The 19,934-nt window shown below is 38.6% G+C and overlaps 1 protein-coding gene across 1 annotated transcript in view; it reads right to left on the reverse strand.

The window, feature by feature from the left end:
• Positions 1–18,933, reverse strand: part of ccdc85a (coiled-coil domain containing 85A) — a 203,733-nt gene extending 184,800 nt beyond the window's left edge. Inside the window, exon 1 of the mRNA XM_052011243.1 lies at positions 17,740–18,933. Within this exon, the coding sequence (XP_051867203.1) occupies positions 17,740–18,760 (1,021 nt within the window). The 5' untranslated portion in view covers positions 18,761–18,933. The remainder of the gene's footprint in view (positions 1–17,739) is intronic.
• Positions 18,934–19,934: the final 1,001 nt, after the last annotated feature.

Genomic DNA, 19,934 nt, shown 5'->3' on the forward strand with positions numbered 1-19,934 from the left:
TTAAATGTCAAATGTTGCCTTCTGTGTTTTTGTTAAGCATTAAGAACACAGATTTTGGGTACTCCTTGGGTATGTGTACACATTTCACCCAGAGAAATAGTTAAGGATCGGCTCCCTAAATCCATCCATCATTATTTCATCAGGATATGCCATTTTTTGATAAATTGCTCTTTCTATTTTTCCAAAAAATTCAAATAATCTAACTTTAGCGTCATTTATTTCCCTAAAATTTAAACAAAGGCCTATCAGACAGTTTCCAATTAAATCTTTACTGAAAAAAAATCTGACAAAGAACTGGTGAAAAGAGAAATGGGAGTTCTGATTTTACATTTTAATAAGCACACATTTCTGAACCTTTTAAATTAAGCTCCAAAGAAGAATACACATCAACAATGGCAAGTGGAAGCATGCACAACGTATCTCAGGTGAAATCACTGTTCTAAGTTATTCCCAATGGATGCATGCTAATATAAGAAATATTTTTTAAGACCGTCAAGACCATTTTGTGAACTACATTCACAATAAGGGAAATTCCACACTTAGAATTGGGAAGATATTCATCATTTGCAGGCATAATGAACGCACTGTCAACTTCACTATAAATATTTAAACAGAAGAAATATTTCCTAATGTTCTTTAAAGTTCCAAATTCATTCCCAAATATTTATGTTGCAATTTAATCTTGGCTGGAGTTGGTTTGACACACTTTCTGTTCACCTTGGAACTCTATTTGCATTGCTAGGCTTGAGGAAATTAATAACAAGGATTCAGCTGCTGTTTGTTGTTCATGAAACACGTTAATAGACAGCAACCTTGCATAAGATCTGGTTTAGCTCTAATTGCCATGAACACTTCACTGAATGTCTGGAAATTCACTGATGTAGTACTGTTGTTGAAAAAGAATAACTACTGGCCAGTCACCCTAAATCAGTGGTAGGCAAATTAATGAAAACATTTTGGGTGACAGCAATCAATGTTTAGAGAAGCACAGCAAATCAAGGACAGTTCGCATTGATTTATTGAGGTCAAGTCTGTAATGAGGAGGGTCACTGACAGCGGCACATTTGAAGCAGTCTATTTCAAATTTGGTAAGGCTTTAGAAAAAAAATCCCAGGAAAATAAAATTCCAGGGATTCCTAGGGAAAAAGCCATATTGAATTAAAAACTGGTTGAGTGGAGGACAACAGGAGTTTGAAAGACTGGAGGAATAGTTGTAGTGGGATTTTACAAGGCATGCTTCAAAGAGCTAAAAATTCTAGTGAACTCTAAATGTGTGCTAGAATGGTGTAGGTGCAGTGGCCAATGATCATTTCAGTCTGTGCCCATCTGCAACAAAATTCAAAAGCAAAAATGCTGATAACACACAACAGATTTGCAGCATTGCCATAGAGAAATAGAGTGACTGGCTCAGGCCAATGATCATTAGATAATGTACGGTCTTTGACTTGAAATATTAATTCTGGGCCAGATTGTGTCCAATTGAGTCAGTTTTTCACTGTGCCAACCATCCCATGAGGCAGAGCAATTCATGAGCCCCAACCAGACCGCAGGCAACAGATACAATAGGAATATGAAATAAAATGGAAAATGTTGGAAATCCTCAGTAAGTCGGACAACATCTATGGAGAAACAGTGTGCTGAAACATTTCTTTGTATGCAAGAGATCAACTGGCTATTTCCTCTTTACAGGTGAGTGCATTCCTGATTTCCACACCATTGCTCAGAAAATAGGAATGCACTGGGAGTCAGATGACAGCACATCCCAGCTCACACTTCGTGCTTGGCCTCAGCTATGCACCAGTCATGGCATGGCCAGGGAATCTAGGGCGACCCTCGTCATTTGAATGCTGTTACTGACCAAGATAGAGAAAAGTGAAGGTAAATGGTTTGTTTTTTCATAAATTAATTTTAATGAGTTTCAGTTAAATGTGTTAAATGAGTTTCAGTTAAATGTGTTAAATGAGTTTCAGTTAAATGTGTTAAATAAGTGTATTACATATTTTTTCAGATTTAAATAATTAAAACATATCTCAAATGTTTTTAAATATCTCTAATAATCAAAGATATCTGTTAATTGTTCAATATGTCTGTTGACATCTTGTAGTCTGGGGACTGGGCCTTGGGATATGCAAACTCAGGTCTGGTCAGAGCTCACAAACTAATATGCTCACAACATAGCCAGCAGAGTGAGGCCTCTAACTCAATTGGATACAATCCAACCCATAAGTAAGGTTTCAGATCAATGAACTTTCATTATCTAATGATCTTCAACCTGAAACACTAACTATTTCTCTCTCCTGTGATGCTGCATGCCCTGTTTAGCATTTGCTGTTTTATTTCACATCAAATTTCCATTGCATCCTGGGCCTGGTGGCAGTAGGAGGCGGCTGCACAGTAAGGAAGGCCCATCAGCACTGTGCTTATCCACCTGCCTGTTGTTCATATTGGGGACTTCTCTTGCTCTGCTATGGAATTTAGAGGGGAGTGATCAGAGGCCAGGAAATTAGCTGTGGGGATCAAGGGGTTGGGGAGGTCACCGCAGCTGCACCATTCTAGCATACCTTTAGGGGCCATATCAGACATATCTGGGTCAAGAAGAAGTTGGTGGAGGCAAGTTTAAGAGGGTGGGACAGGATTTAAATATTTTACTTACCTGTAGACAATCTAGGCAATGACCATCTCCATTAAGAGAGAGTTTAACCACCCAATGTTCAATAGCATTACCATCACAAGTCCAACACTATCAACATCCTGTGGGTCAGAGGCTGGGGATCCTGCAGTGAGTGACTCATTTCCTGATACCCCAAGCAGTTCACCATCTGCAGTCTCAAGTCAGGAGAATGATGAAATATTCTCCACCTTCCAGGATGAGTGCAGCTCCAACAAACTCGAAACACTTGATACCATCTAGGAAAAGCCACCCACTTGACTGGCAACCTATCCACCACCCTAAACATTTATCCTTTCTATCACCAGTACATAGTGAATGCAGTGTACACTGTCAACAAAATGCACTGCAGTTATTTGGCCTCTACCATTGAGGAGGACAAGGGCATCAGACACAAGGGAACAGCATCATCAGCATGTTTTCATCCAAGATGCACACGTCCTGACTTGGAAATGCATTGGCCACTCTTTCATCACTGGATCTAAATCATGAAATTTCCTTTCCAACAGCACCAGGAAGATTGCAGTGGTTCAAAGCAGTTCAATACCACCCTCTCAAGGGCCATTAGAAATGAGCAATAAATGCCTGCCATGCCGGCAATGCCCAAATACCAAAAAGTGAATAAGTATAAATTAAATCACAAGAAGTCATGGTTATCCTCCAGCAACCGATCACAAGCAGAATTTAAACCACCCACCAGAAAGAACTCAAGAAGAATGTGTGGAATTATTAAAATAAATATTAGTCTAAAATAATGGAAACAGATCTCTGCAAAAAAATTCTAATATTAAAAATAATCTTCATTGATTTCCTTGAAACCTGAAATTGAAGGATGTGGCTGCTCTTGTTCTTGCCTGTTCACAACTGAACCTGGAACCCTTTGGGTCTATGTGACTGGCTCCCAGGGCATATTTTACCATCAGGGTCTATACGCCACACAAGGCTCTTATCTGTGGCATTCAAGGACTATTTTTGTCTTTGCATCTGCAGTAAGGTAAAAAAAATTGTTCCATGTTACCACTAGGTAAAGAGCAGGGTGTTGAAAACATCATTAAATTTGTTGGTATATTAACAACTATTTTCATCCTAAACATGTTCAATGCACTTTCCAAATACTGCTTTGGAAAAGTCCTGTTCCATCACAAATATGGCCCATAAATTCAATTAAAAATCATCATCATTATTATTGGAGTATCCATAGTGACATAGCAGAAAAAATACACTAAAGGGATAGAGACCAGGATTAACTGTGCAAATGAACAGCATTCTAAATGGGATTACTCCTCCAAATCCTCTCAAATTCAGTTCTTATTAGGCTCAGAATGACAGCTCACAGATTACATTTCAGAAAACCTGTTTTGGAAACTAACACTGTTTACAGAAAAAGTGTTTCTGCCTGTGGATGTGGATTCATCTCTGGGGTTTATTCATCCATATTGTAGCCACTAAGCACCTTGTCTAGAATTTTTACAAAGTCTTTGGAGAAGATAGTATAACCAAATAATCCTTCATAAAGAATGCAAATTCACAATAACTGAAATACCAGGATGGGAACAGAAGTTATCAGAATTTATTTTTAAGCATGGCTTGAAACAAATATTGTTAATGTTATATTATTAAATAAAACTTAATATAAGCAGGAGTTCCAACAAGAGATGAATGCTAGTTATCCTTAGTAATTTACTGTAAGCTATATGATTAATGTTTTCAAGCATTTAGTATAGAAACATTTTAATGAATAGTTTGTATCACAGCTTTTCTAAGATTTCCAATCACATTTCATTTCCTGTGCACACTACCAGTATCTGAGCAAAAAAAAATTGATACTGTGCCAATTAAACTTAAGGAAAATAGGCTTTCCAAATGAATTAGTTTAGCTCAGACTTTAAATATATAATTAGAACAGTAAACAATTTGATTACATAAGATATATGAAGATACAACAGAACATGAAATATCAGTTATGCCTTTAAGGTATTCAGCAGCACTTTTACATCATGTCCCAAAAAGGCTCACAAAATAATGGACTCTTAATTAGCTGTTGTTACAAGGCATATGATTTTATGATACTTGCTGGAAGCAAATTAATGTTTTTTTTAAAACAGCACCTCAAAATATCATGAGATCTATTAACTTGGAAAGGAATGCAAGCCAGATGAAATCGAATTGGCCACCAATTCCACACCTCATCTGATTTTCATTATCATTGACTGATGGAAAGAAAAGTCAGGTGATGCATGCAGCAGAGGCTCATCTGCTACTGTCCAACTTATTGGACAAAAGTCCTTTCACCAATTCATTCAAGACAAATTCACCTGGTAAGCTTAACGACCACAAAAAAGTATCTGAAAAGAGAACAAACTAATGCTTTCTTAAAATTAAAAGCCCATTCCATATCAACATGATTAAACTGACTGCTCTGTGGTTGTTGTGCAAGACTTTTATGTTCCTTTCGGAACAAGGCCATTATATATTTGCCTTTCCTCTGGCACCTCTCCCTGTATTAAAGGAGAATTTTAAGATTATGGCAAACTCTTCTGTAATCTCCATCCCCCCCTATGTACAGTAATCCAGGATGCATCCATTTGGCTCAGGTGACTTGTTTCTTTAGGAATAGCCTAGTAATTCTACTTATTGATTTTTGTCCTATATATTATCTCTACTACCTCCCGTTCTATTGAAATTGTGGCAACATTCTCTTCTTTGGTTAAAAGGAGATAAAAAAAACCTCATTCTTCCAGCTCTGCCCTCTGCATGTACCTGTTAATCACCTTGGGGCCCTAAATGACCCAATCTGTCCTCTTATCACCCGCTTAACATGCCTGCAGAAGATATTTGGGTTCCTTTTTACATTACCTTTTATTTTCTTATTCTCTCTTAGCAGTCTTACTTTCAGTTTACTAAACCACTCAGTCCAACTCATTCTTCAGAACCAGCAAGGAGTTCTTCCTCAAAGGGCTCAAAATCAGACTGATCAAAGAATACACATCAGAAATTCATCTTCTTTGTCCTAACATTTTTCCTATCAATGCTCAGGTAATGGAAGTTCCCTATTCTTTTTACACGACAGTAATTTCCATCCAGATTGATTTCTCAATCTCCCCTCCACTATTTGTTGGCTTACAGAATAGTGCCAGTAGCATGACATCCCCTTTCTCGCTGCTTAACCATAATTTAATGGATTCTATCCCTGGCCCCTCAAGAACATTTTCCCTTCAACTCCCATAATATCTTGCTTAACCAGAAAAGCAACCCCACCTTCTTTCTTTCCTGTCTATTTTCTGAACACCATGCATTCAGGAATATCCTGTCCTCTTTCAATCTACTTTTCAGTCATAGTCATGTAGTAAAATGATAATAGTGACAATTTGTCCCTGCTGTTCAACAACCTAATTCAGCAGGCTTAGTACATCATTGTATTTGATTTATAAATCTTATAAAATTCCCTTTCTTTTCTGTCTCTGCCTGCCCATGTGCAGCACTATTCCAAAGGTAAGCAGATGCTTCCAAGAACTAACTCCTAATGCAGTGACAGCCATATGCATACACACACAAAATTCAGCAGAAATTACCAGACAAGTATCAGGAATGGGAATCATAGCTAAATTTCTGATTTTTCATTTCTTGCCTTAAACAACCAGACTAATTATTAGTTCTTCTACTGTCATAGCACAATCATGTTCAAATTTTCAAACCTCGATAAATAATGAAATATGTTCTATTAAAATAAACATGTCTTGGTAAATTGCACAAATGTCCAATAGTACAAAAGACATGCAGCATGTTATTCTTAACAAAACAAATTCATACAACTTATAAAAGGATGAAAAGGAATCATATCAGAAACAAATCAACTGTGCAAATTCCTTACAATGCATTTAATGTTATCTTTCAATACTGACAATTGAAAAGCTTTAAATTCTTTTCTACATGATAACAATAGCCACATCTCATATTTTATGGGCCATTAAGTGCTTTGGAACATCCAGAGGTGCTACCATCTTAGCTATGATGTAATTTCTTGTTCATTGGCTACAGAAATTACCTTTGGGCATAAAATATAACCATTAATTTCACACCTTATAACTTTCCTGACAAAAAAAATCTGTGGAAATCTGGTCAACAGTTTACAATTACCACTTTCAATCATCATTTGAGAATTATTTTACATGAACTAATGTGTACATGTAAAATACTAAGCTATTTATAGACTTATTTTTTTTTCCTCTCCAAATGTTTACGGAATTATTAAATAAGTTTGGAACCTACAAACTCCTCATTCACATAAATTCTTGCAACTCAAATTACAGAGTATTACTATGCACAGGTGCAAAGGGCTTTGCAACTGCCTGACAGACTAACAAGAAAATTTCAAGCATGAATTGTAAATTAACATGTTTCAAATACATTTCAACACAAGTTTCTAGGTGTTGAGACATCCGGATTTAGAACAGGGGTTCAGTACAACTGAACAGTAGAGGTTTAAGCTGAAACTGCAGAGATTGTTCAGCCACGATCATCAGGTGTTGTGAAAATATCAGAACAGTTAATGAAATGTTCCAATTTGGTCAAGCTCCCTGATAAATCATTGATCAGTAGCAACCTTTACACCGACAAGAACTATTTTCTGTAGACGACCCACACAACTCTTTGTAAACCCTCATCTTCTAATTGTAACAAAATATTCAAATAAGAACTGTTATACCATGTTAACTCCCTCACAAGGTGTGACTGTTCAGTTGTTTTGAGCTCAAATTGTACAAGCTCAAAGCTCACTCTCAGAAACTTTCCAGGCTGTCTTTGCTGATATATGCCACCTAACACTTCATTGCTCATTGTTGCATTACACAAGTCAAAAAACTTCAACTTGTATATAGACCTTGAAGGGGCACTTGGCTGCACAGCAAGGCTTCCAAATGTTCTAGCCCCACTCCCACCTCAGCAAGTCCCAGTTGCTCCCTCCCATCATTGTGGCATTGTCCATGAGTGTTAGAAAGGAAGGAGTTCATACTATAATGATGCACCCTTTCCTTGCCAACACTCCCCGGCAGTTGACAGAGAGCTGGCTGTATTCTGGAATGACCATTTTAAGTGCTACTTTCCGAGGTTAGAGCTCCTGAGGAAAAATGCAACAAATGCAGAATTTCAACCTGTAATGCTCACTGCTCCTGATGTAGGGTCCCAATTCCTGTTTCATTAAGGGAAAAATAAGATGTTTTAAAATGCATAAATACCAAAAGCATGCGAACAATGTTAAAAAATCATTTTCTTTCAATTATCCCTGTCAAAAAACAATTGCTTGTATACTCAGGACAATTAATTTGACTCTTACTAATTTTTACAGAAGCACCATAGAAAGCACCATATCCAGATGTATCACAGCTTGGTATGGCAACTACTCTGTCCAAGACTGGAAGAAATTACAGAGTTGTGAATGCAGTCCAGTACATCATGCAAACCAGCCTCCCTTCCATTGACTCCATCTACACTTCCAGCTGCCTCAGGAAAGCAGCCAACATAATCAAGGACCCCTCCTACCCCAGTCAATCTCTCTCCTCTCCCCTCAGGAAGAAGATACAAAAGCTTGAATGCATGCACCACCAGGCTCAAGCACAGCTTCTATCCCGCTGTTATCAGACTCTTGAATGGACCTCTCATACACTAAAGATGAACTCCTGACCTCCCAATCTACCTCATCATGGACCTTGCACCTTATTGTCTACCTGCACTGCACTTTCTCTGTAACTGCAACACTATATTCTGCATTCTGTTTTCCTTCATACTACCTCGATGTATTTATGCATGGATGGTATGCAAACAAAAGCTTTTCACTGTATCTCGGTACATGTGACAATAATAAACCAATTCAATTCAATTGAAAGTTGTGACCAATAGTGGGGTCAATTCATCCATTTCTTCATTTGTTCTGCTGGCATCCTTAAGATTCTGTGACCTTTTTTTGGAGCTGTTACCCATGATTCAGAGCTATGTGTATTCTGTGCATCTTTTTAATCTTTAAACCCCCAATTACTCAGTATGTCATTCAGTTCCCTACACAAAGATTGTTTGGATCCTAATGTCATTCTTGCAATAAGGGATCTTCAACTTCAGGTTTTAACCCAAAATGGATCCAAATTCTGTTTTAAAAAAAACCTTTTCACCTAACTGCTTTCCAAATTGGGCTTCTCTGGCTATTGATTTGTGACCTGAGTCAGAGTTACACATCATGGAATCAGACCCTTTGTCCCAGCAAGTCCACACCAACCATCATCTTACAATAACCCCATTTCATTCTCGCCAAATTCCCATCAACTGCCTCCAGATTCTACCATTAACCTACATATTAGGGACAATTGAAGTTGGCCAATTAAATGACCAACCTGCACATCCCCAGAACCTAGCTTTACATAATGCAGCAAATACTGACAAGAAATACAAATTATATTCCTCTTTCCATAATGTATTCACATCACACCTTTTCAAAAACTATTTGATTATAAATTTTACATTAATTTTGCTATTTTTTTTTAAGAACTCTAAAATGATAATCTTCTTGAGACTGGGGTCCATGCATGGTTGTTTCTGGTAAGCTAAACTTGGTTTAAGTTGCACTTCAGAAAGAAAATATTATGGGAAAAGTTCCAACAACAGAGGAGGGAGCAACCTTTTAAACAAGGAAACAATCAAGCATTGGCCAGCAAAGAAAATAAATGAAAGACAACAACTGAATACTTTATGATTACTGACACTGCATCCAATTGGAGCCAAAATGTTGCAAACTTTGCTGAACAGTGATATTGATCATTAAATTAGAGACATCTACAAGTTAACATGCAGATGGTAGTCAAAACAAAATCCTCACTGGTCATCTTTGCAACATTTGGTGAAGAATTATATACAAGAATTACAACCTCAAATACTGTCTCGTCAACAGTACAATTACCACACAGTAGTGGTATCAATTTTATTCAATACAGCATGGTTCTACTTCAGCATGGTTCAACATTCATATTACAAATAGGCATGAAATTTAGACTTACTCCCCCACATTAGTTCATCAGTTCAGAGATGCATGTTAATTGATAAACACAGATTCTGTCAAGTGCTCCAGTGGAATGTTGAATCCAGCATTATTAGCAGGGAAGTCTTCTTTTCAATGTTGAGTCCAGCCAATAGAAGAAAATTAGGTTAGTTCCTTTGACTCCTTCTATCCCAGTTTTCCCATTTATGTCAAAACAACCAGATATAAGAAAATAAAAATATGCCCCCTTATTCCATCCAATTTTGGTATCTTTCAAGATGATTATTCAGAGCTTGCACTGCTATTTCCACCCCACTTTGCATTAGATCATATTTGTGGCATCAAGCCCACATAGTATCTATGAAGTTTGCAATAAAGTCTATGCAATAAAAACTTCCTCTGCAAGAAAATTGGCTTCATGAACAGAGACTCAATACTTACTAAATGCATTCATCAAAATTCAGAAATTGGAAAATTTACAGTGTTTCTTTGGTCTAACCTGTGGAATTTAAAGGATTGCCACAATTATAACACTGCTAGAACTCTACCTTGGTATGGCTTTTATTTCTAAACTTTTTTTTAAAAAACTCCTTTTTTAATTTAAAAGTGGTTCATCCTGATAAATTTGAGTTAAATGTGTACTTAGTAGGATTAGTTAGTATTTTATATGCTGAAAGATGTACTGCATCTTATACAATTTGATGTGTTACCAGACATGATATTTAAAATTAGGGTACCAACATTTTAAACAACATGATTACATCATAGCAACACCTTCATCTACTTTATGAAGCAGCAAAAGCTTTCTTCCTTGAGGTTCATAAGAGGCATTGCATTTTTCTCCCCTTCAAATCTACAAGTTAGCATCTCAGTCATTTGTGACTCCTGGTCCTTATTCATCTTTTAACATTTTTGACCTTTCTCGGAGTTCCAATAGAACAGATCTCCTGTTAAAGTTTATAGAAACACTCATTTTCATGCAACTCATCAACAAATTCATTCAGGCTTTTAATGCATCATTGTAAAACCTGCAAAGATTTCCCCAAAACATTCCTCACATTGGTAGACAGGAAGTAATAACCCTATAACATGATCAATGATTCATCCTTCATTTCTAACCTATTATTCTTCATTGTAACCTTTATGACCTTCCATTTATCAGGACTACTAAAGTAAAAGTTACTCTGAACCAACTTATTTTTAAGAGTCATAGACTAATACAGCATGGAAACAGGCCCTTCAGTCCAACTCATCCATGTCAACCAGGATGCCCATCTCAGCTAGTTCCATTTGCTTGAATTTGGCCCATATCCCTCTAACCCTTTCCTATCAACGTACCTGTCAAAATGTATTTTAAATGTTATTATTTAAAAGACCACTTCTTCTGGTAGCTCATTCCATATACGCACCACCCTCTGCGTGAAGAAATTGCCCCTCAAGACCTTTTTAAAATCTTTCTCATCTCATGTTAAACCTATGCCCTCTAGTTTTTTTGATACCCTTTCCCTGAGAAAAAAGACTGTGTACATTCACTCCATCTACGCTCCTCATATTATACACCTCTAGAAGGTCACCCCATAGTCTCCTGCGCTCCAATGAATAAAGTCCTAGCCTGCCCAACCTTTCCCTACAGCTCAGGCTCTTGAGCCCTTGCAACATTCTTGTAAATCTTTTTTGCACTCTTTCTAGTTTATTTCCTATAAAAGGGTAACCAAAACTGTACACAATATTTCAGGTGTTGCCTCACCAATGTCTTGTATAACTGCAACATATAGTTCCAACTCCTATACTCAGTGCCCTGACCAATGAAGGCCAGCATGTCAAATGCCTTCTTCGCCACCCTGCCTACCCGTGACACCACTTTAAGGCAACTATGTATTTGTACTCCTAGGTCCCTCTGCTCTACAACACTCCCCAAGGCCCAAGCATTCACTGTGAAATTTCTACCCTGGTTTGTCTTCCCAAAATGCAACACCCCTCACTTCTCTGGATTGAATGCCATCGCCACTCCTTAGCCACTTACCCAGCTGATCAAGATCCCCATGTAATTCTTGATAACCTTCTTCACTGTCCACCATACCACTTGAGGTATAATAAGCACTCTCCATGCACATATTATGCAAATCAAGACCATTTCAGTATCCAGTTTCCCCCACCCCACATTCTTTTAGAACTACTATAGAGTCACAGAGCACAGAAACAGGTCCTTCTGCCCAACTGGTCCATGCCAACCAAGATGCCCCATCCAAGCTCGTCCCATTTGCCAGCGTTTGGCCCACAGCCTTCTAAACCTTTCCAATCCATGTACCTGCCCAACTGTCTTTTAACAGTTGTTGATCTGAGTGGGAGGTGAGGGGGCAAGAGCAGAAAATTGCAGAGATTTAGTTGAGATGCCTATTCATTATGGTGCAAAAGAAACCATAGATGAGAGATTTCCTCTCCAACAGAGTTCAGAGCAAAATTTTGCAATAAATTATGAACTTTAATTTAGAAAGTAACAGATTACTCAGGGAGTGTCAGCATGAATTTGTTCAGGGAGAGTCAAGCCTGACTGTAGATCCATCAAACAACAACATATCGACAACCTGTAGTACCGCAGGATGGACAAGCCGTGGTCAGACGGCTTGGGCAATGTTCCCTCTGCTCAACCTCCGGGAACCTTCTCTATCTTCAGGCTTTCCTTCCTTTTCAAAACCCATGCCTCATCTTTTTTTTTAAAAATGTAAAATTCAAAGGTAAACTTTCACGAGGATCAGCACATATTTTGATACAGCAGATGTTTCTTTTGACGGAGACCACAACTTCTGTCAGGAATTTACATCATTGTACTAAAACAAACAATAAACAGCTCCTCCAATCATCTGTTAAACTAGTGAAAGCCTAAACGATACAAGTGATTTTAATCTGAGCATCCAAACAGTGCTAGAAAAAGTCAGAGGATCTACGACCACAAGCACAATCCAGCAGCAGCTGCTTTAAGTATAACCGTGTGGATGTCAGATGAGATCAGGATCTACCTCAATAGTGATGTCCTCTATTGATTGACACAGTATGGGCTCAGACATGATGAATAGCTAACTTGGTCAAAGTAATGATAGCAAACTACTGCCTGCAAAGTCATTGCCATAGTCAGAAGGTAACTCTTCCAAAGAGAATGTGGCAAGAAGAGGAAGGTGCAGAGAATACTTCACTGGGAAATCCAGTTCAGAGATACTCAAAAATAGGGTAACCGCCAAAGTAAAACATCTAATGAAACTCACCTCTGAAGTTTTGGAATGGAAATAATAACCACTTATAAAAGTGCAATTTTAAAAGGAGAGGGTAAGACATCTTCTGACACAACACACTTGAATGTTTAATTCACTGCAAAGTAAGCCATAAAGACCAAGATATAAGGTGCAATCCACACTATTTGTTGAACGATGTTACTTCCACCAGGCAAAAGTAGCACCACTACAATTGGATTCAGTGCTCTTCACTAAGGGAAAGCAATAAAAGTAACCCAACGTTCAAACTTCCAATCACAATATAGTGATCCTTTCTGTAAGGTGCATTTGCATGGCCTTCCAGTTAAATCATATGCAGACTTATTGAAGATGCCATTTAGAATAGTTTGTCAATGGTCATTGCCAGGCTCACACATACAAAATGTTCTTGTCACTAACAAAAATATCCCAACAATCAATGTCTTTTTTTTTGAGGACAGAAAACTGGGGTAAAAGAAAATATTCGTTAAAGATTTTTACTCATTTAAAAGCACTGATATGACCAGTATGCCAAACAGTATAATGAAGGCTTGAAAGACAAAAGTATTGAAAAAGCAAAGAACACAAAAATACTAAAGTTCAAGAGAAGGCAGAGAATTAGACTTAAACAGAATAACTGCAGTCAACACACCACCAAGCTGATTATCAGATAAGGACGTTTACTTACATTTCACACTGGACAGATATTTTTGGAGATTCTGTTGTAACGAACAATGAGATACAGTATTTAGACAACCATTGACCATTAATACAGACAGAACTCATCAATACAAACTCAAATATTTCTGAAATGGAACACATCAATAATGTGCCAGAATGTCTATCAGCAGCTCCTCTTATATTTAAGATTTACTCTACCTGTACTTCTGCCTAGCTCTCATAATTGTCTTGTATTTATTACTCTTGCAAAACTTGTAAAAAGTGTTAATTCCTCAAATATTACCATCCTCCATTAAATTAAAGTGAACTGAAAATGGTCACTTAAATGATTTACCCCAGGTTGCACTTCATACACCTGGGGATTAAGGGCTACTACAAAGATTACACAAGTTCCTCAAAATGAAAATAAAACAATTTTACAGCAAAAAAAAGTTTGTCTGTGGTCTGAGAAAAACTCTGAAGATCACAATAATCTAAGCAATGAAGCAAGTAGAATAAGCAGCTTGTATGCACAACTTTTGCCCTGTACTGCTTTAGAGAATAAGTTAAAAAAAAGTTAAGATCTATCAGCTAGAGAATTAATTACATCTACACGTCTAACACATTTGGTACTTGTATGTTCACAAGTTTATTGGCTAATAATTTCCAAAAATAAACAAATGGTAAACTCAGTTTTAATCCTGATGTGGGAATTACTTCTGAATGTTTGCAATATTTCTGCTGCGCTTCTTTTTATAAAAAGCAATACTTGTGATTTCCATACCAGAAGAAGTTTAAGTTTAGACACAAAACACTACTAGAATTTGAAACTACTTTAATACCACATCATAAATCCCTGTTTGTAATTCTTTGTTGAACAAAGATGATATTTTCCCCAATAGGATTACAAACTTTATTCCCACAATGAGTTTCAGGACCATGTAGCAGACAGATAAGCAGGTGTATTGGAACTATCACCTTAGTAACACTTATGGACTCAGGTGATTTAAAACAAAATTTTGAGCCCTCATCTAATTATAAATACAAATCTTTCATTTTTAAAAAAAAACACAAACTGCTCCCCTTTCTGAAGTGCTATCCTTCAAATGAAAGGTTTGCTCTCTCAGGTGGATGATAAAGATTTCTGATAAGGAAGAGGCAAGTGCCCCTGATCTCCTGGCCAATATTTATTCCTCATCCAACATCACAAAAACATACCATTTGATTATTATTCTTGCTCCCCATGGGAGATTGCCATACCCAAATTCGCCTTCATGTTTCCAATATTACAAAGAGAGTAAACTTCACAAAATTGACTTCATTGACTGGAAAGCACTTCAGAATGTCCCAAAAAACATGAAAGGCATTAAATAAACGCAACTTTTTTTTACAGAAACAAAGGCAAGCTAAAGTTTTCTACAGTGCCTTGATATGATTTGGAACATACTACCAGAAGATTCTGGGGCTAACTACAATATTAGTTATCCAAAGAGAAGTGAAAAAAATACATAACATGGAAAACAATGTGTGGGCCAATAGAGAAAAGCAAGGGAGTGGATCTAGAAAACAAACAGATCAGGTGATTGGCCACCTCTGGCATTGAATATTTTGTTCTGAACTCTTCAAACGTGAAGTCTATCATGGTGAAAGCTATTGCACATGGCTTTTGATCTGCTTGACTGTGGGTATCCAAATCTCAGTCTCTTTCACTTACAGTATGTCTTGGCATTAAAAAGTACTGTAGTTCATACCAGTCATCCCATGGCATTTACAACAATGGTCAATTAACCCCCTAAATTCCCATCCCAATCAGCTTTGAATGACTCTCCAGTTACTCACCCATGTGTTGGGAATAAAGGATTTAACTAGAGCCAAACAGGATTGCACATATTATGCTACAGTCATCATTTAGTTCCAATTTGATTTATTCTAGACATTCCACTTCCATAACTTAAGAAGGAACTTTAATGGTTCTGTGCTAAATAATGCTACATAGAAATTGATAAGGTTTTTGCTATGTCACACCAAGTTAGCATCAAAATAGGTCACTAACAGTTAGGATTACAGAGAAGAGATTCAACAATAATGCTCACAACAATATGCCTTAATTCTGACATCATGCAATCATCTCTTTTCCAGCTTTGCTTAATTTTGAACTGGATATTTTTATGCTGTGGATTGACATCTATCTGGAATCAACCAAAATATGCATTTTCCTTTGACAGTTTTATAACTGTCAGGGTTTGGGTTGGCATTAAATTAGGATCCATTAAAAGAAAGGGAAATATTCAAACCCAATTGAATACCAATCAAACATTAAGCAATATTTATTTAATTTATGCAATGTTGGCATGTTATTTCAGCCATCTGAAGATGTCATCATCACCAGTGTAAAGGACTTGTTGGCTACTAATAAACTGTAATTGGACATGAGTCAACAATGTAGAGCATGGTTTGAACTTATCCTTAAAGACATTTGTTGTCATTGTGAAGGCCCCAATAGCTATGAGCTAATCAGTCATCTCTAACTCCGCAGTCAATCAAACCAGAATTTAACTGGCCACACAGTTACAAGATACATCTCAACTGTTTTAGAACTGCACAAGATCACCGTGCCTCAAAGCTATACCAAAAGCAATCAAGGTCCTGCTTCGGGCATCAAATTTTAAAGTTTTGGAATTAAATTAATAATCAATGGCTTGACTTCTGCAAGCAACCTGAATTTCAATTGAAACCAAGATTGGATCAATACTTACAGTAAGCCCACCAGTAAATAGCCACAACACACTTAATCCCAAATTTCTCTGACTGCTTTATAATCACGATCTTTTAGCTACACGTTGGTATTAAACGTTGCAGTTCCTTTCATGCCTTCCCTCAAATCACACAAGTAACTGTAACAAAATTAATCTTCTGGAAAATACAGTTTATAAGAATTATGTTCCATTAATTAACAAACTGAAAGACATATCAATAAAGTCTGGTATTACTTTTTCAAAGAAACAGTACAACATTGAACCTGAAATAGAGTTTGTTTTGGAGCCTTGCTATCTAACAAGTACATTCATAAAATTTCATATACCTGACGCAAGTTAGATGCCTCTAGAATTTTCAGGAGATTCCCCCTTTAATTCCAGTTAACTACAAAATCCAGTTTGAGTGAAAGTCTATAAAATATGTTTACAACTAAAAAGGATTTATATTACAATTTGTACATTTGAACAAGGTTGTGATATGAAACAGATATTTATGGCAATAATGATGATGGTTTGTTTTGTATATTTTTATGCAGGAAGGCACAAACCAGTTCAAGAAATAAAATCCATTTATCCTAAATGATCTGCAGTTCAGCTAATTGCAAGTAATCTAATAACCAGCTTTTATTATTGGAAAAGCAATTTTTTTTAAAATCCTAATGGACTTTAATTATGCACTGTACACAGCACCAAAGATCCAAGCACCCACAATTAGGATCACATTTGGATATTTCTACTGAAGATAGACTGTTTGTTATTTAATGTTGATAGGGAAAAGATTTAAATGCATTTTATCAGTAAAACTGGTACATTAATAGATTTACACAATGTATATGCACTGTGGCACATGAGGGGCATCAATTTGCCATGCAATGGAAATTATTTATTTAGGTGAAAATATAAGTGGTTGTCACTTATTAATTGTGCATGAAAAAAACCCGTGCAGCTGAAATTTAAATAGAAATCTCACGACTTATCACAAACAAAAAAACACTACTCTTTTATATATTTAAGTTACTGCCTGAAAACAATGTATTTTTGGTCTTAATATGAATTAGAATTTTTAATATGTCATAATGCGAATGCATTGATTTCATGCATTAATTGTGGTGCTACAATAAAACCTGCAGATAGGTCTACCCGCTCATTTTTAAATTAACGATTTGTGGTATTACACTATAAAATATATGATGCTCAAGCAAATGAACATGCATCAGTAAGCTTCGTGCCGTTATTAAACACATGCGTTATCGGCGCATGTGGCCAAACAACGCATTCTATTAATGCACTGAAATCAATGCACTAAACCCCAAGAAAATCAGATATTGTGGCTATGTGCTTGTAGTCTCTGTAAAAACACCTGTGGTTTCAGTAGGTCTACCAACCCACCATTCATCCCATTGTATACACTTCTGTGATGAGGCGAAAGCTCGTCTGCTGCTGCTGCTGCTGCCGATGGTCTCCGCAGAGTTCCTTCCCTGCTGCTGCTGCCCAGGTGTTTAAAGTGCTCAGAATTGCCTCCGTAGTGCTGTTTGAGGCGCTCAGGGCTACCACCCCGGTGCTGCTGCAGATGCTCCGGAGTCGAGGTGCCAATCATCATGTGCTTTGGGTGCTCGGGGCTCGGGCTGATCATGTGCTTGGGGAGGTGCTCGGCGCTGCCGCTCATGTGCTTGGGCAGGAGCTCGGGGCTGCCGGTGCTCAGGCTGTGCTTCTGGTGCTCGGGGCTGCCGCCTCCTCGGTGCTTTTGCAGGTGCTCGGGGCTGCCCCCGCCGGGCGCCCGGTGTTTCTGGAGATGCTCGGGGCTGCCTCCTGCCAGCTGGCCGTGGTGCTCGGGGCTGTCGGTACTGCCCGTGCTGGAGGTGCTGCTCCCGTCGCCCACGTCCCTTGAACCACTTGTGGCGCTCAGGTGCAACAGACTGGACTGACTGTCTATGGAGCAGCGGCTGCCCACACCCCTCTCCTCGTCCAGCAGCAGGCACATCTCCTTCAGCTCCAGGTTCTCCCTCACCACCTCATCCTGCTTGGCCTCCAGCTCCTTCATTTTCTGCAAGTACAAGGCAACTTCTTTGCGCATCACTCCCGCAGTGTACCTGCCCAGCCGCTGCCACTCCCGCGACACCTTCTTGCCTTTCTGCCGGTCGTCGTCCAGGAAGCAGCAGAGGTCCCTGAGCTCCTGGTTGTCCTCCTGCAGCTTCTGGTTGATGTCTTTCAGCCCCCGGATCTCGGTCAGGTGCACCTGCAACCGCCGGTTCACTTCTTTGATCAGGTTGCTGTGATCGATCATGACCGTCATCTTCTCGGCATCAGATCTCCGAAGTCTCCTCACCAGCTCCTCCTTACTCCACTTCATCAGCTCTTCGTCCGCGATCTTAGACAGGTCCTCCCGCGAGCCTTCCGCGTTCTTGGTCATTTTGTTTTATTTTATTTTGGATGAACAGTACAAATAGAAATAGTTTTTGTTGGTTGATTTTTGTTTTGTTCCGCCCCACCAGTTTATCCCTTCTGCCGGCGAGCGCGGGGCACGGCGGTGCTGCGCGCTCCGCAGCCGCGCCACCGCTAACTGACTGGTCGCGAGACGCAGCAGCTGCGGCGCGAGCCCAGCGCCCGGGCTGTCGACGGAGGCAGCCCGGCGAGCATCAGTGCGCATGCCCCGCGCAACGCGACCTGGTACTTGTAGGCTCGACGTTGCATAATGTTGCAGCTGGAAATTTAGAGAAAGGGAGGGAGGGAGGGAGGGAGGGGGGGGGAAAGAGAACAAAAAATTCTGCGGATACTGGAAGTCTTGGCATTAAAATGGGGAATGCTGTTCTGTGAAGACTCGGGGAGGAGAGGGAATGCCCAAGAACTAGCGAACCGGCACTTTCCGTTGGAAAGATGACTAGATCAGCCGCCTTTTTCTTCTCACTGCAAAAGCAGGCTATGTATCCTGCAGTGAGTGAATCACCCCCTGACTCCACAAAGCCAAGGCTTGAAGTGCTCCCCTGCTCTCTTTTACACATTTCATCATCAATGCAGGGGATTCTATTTATTTAACGTTTTTCGATGTCTCAGAAAGCGTCGCAGCCAATGAAATACTCGTGAGTTAGAATCACACTTGTAATGAAGGAAACATAGTAGTCGGATTGCACCTAGTCTTAGAAATAACCATGCGATAAATGGATAGATCTCAGAAAAAAGACTTTCCAAAACCTTTTTGCCGTCTACAAGGCAAAATACAAGAGTGTGCAAAAGACAGGTGTGTGATAGAATATTCCTGCTGCAAAAATACTCAGCACTATCCAGGATTGCAGGTACTCGTTCAGATGACTCCTAACCATTGTGAGAGCACCTGCCTCCACCACATCCTCAGGCAGTGTGTTCCAAATTGCACTCTGGGTGGGAAAAAAACATCAGATCCCTTCTAAACCTCATACTCCTCATCTTAAACCTACATCCTCTGATCTTAGACACCTCAGTCATGGGGAAATGTTTCTTACTACCAACCCAATCTAAGTCATGAATCTGTACACCTCGATCAAAGATTTTATTTCAGATTTCCAGAATCTGCAATTTTTTGAATTTTAGTTTACAGTAGGAAATATTGT

Source organism: Pristis pectinata, chromosome 3, assembly GCF_009764475.1.
Source record: "Pristis pectinata isolate sPriPec2 chromosome 3, sPriPec2.1.pri, whole genome shotgun sequence".
NCBI lineage: Eukaryota > Metazoa > Chordata > Chondrichthyes > Rhinopristiformes > Pristidae > Pristis > Pristis pectinata.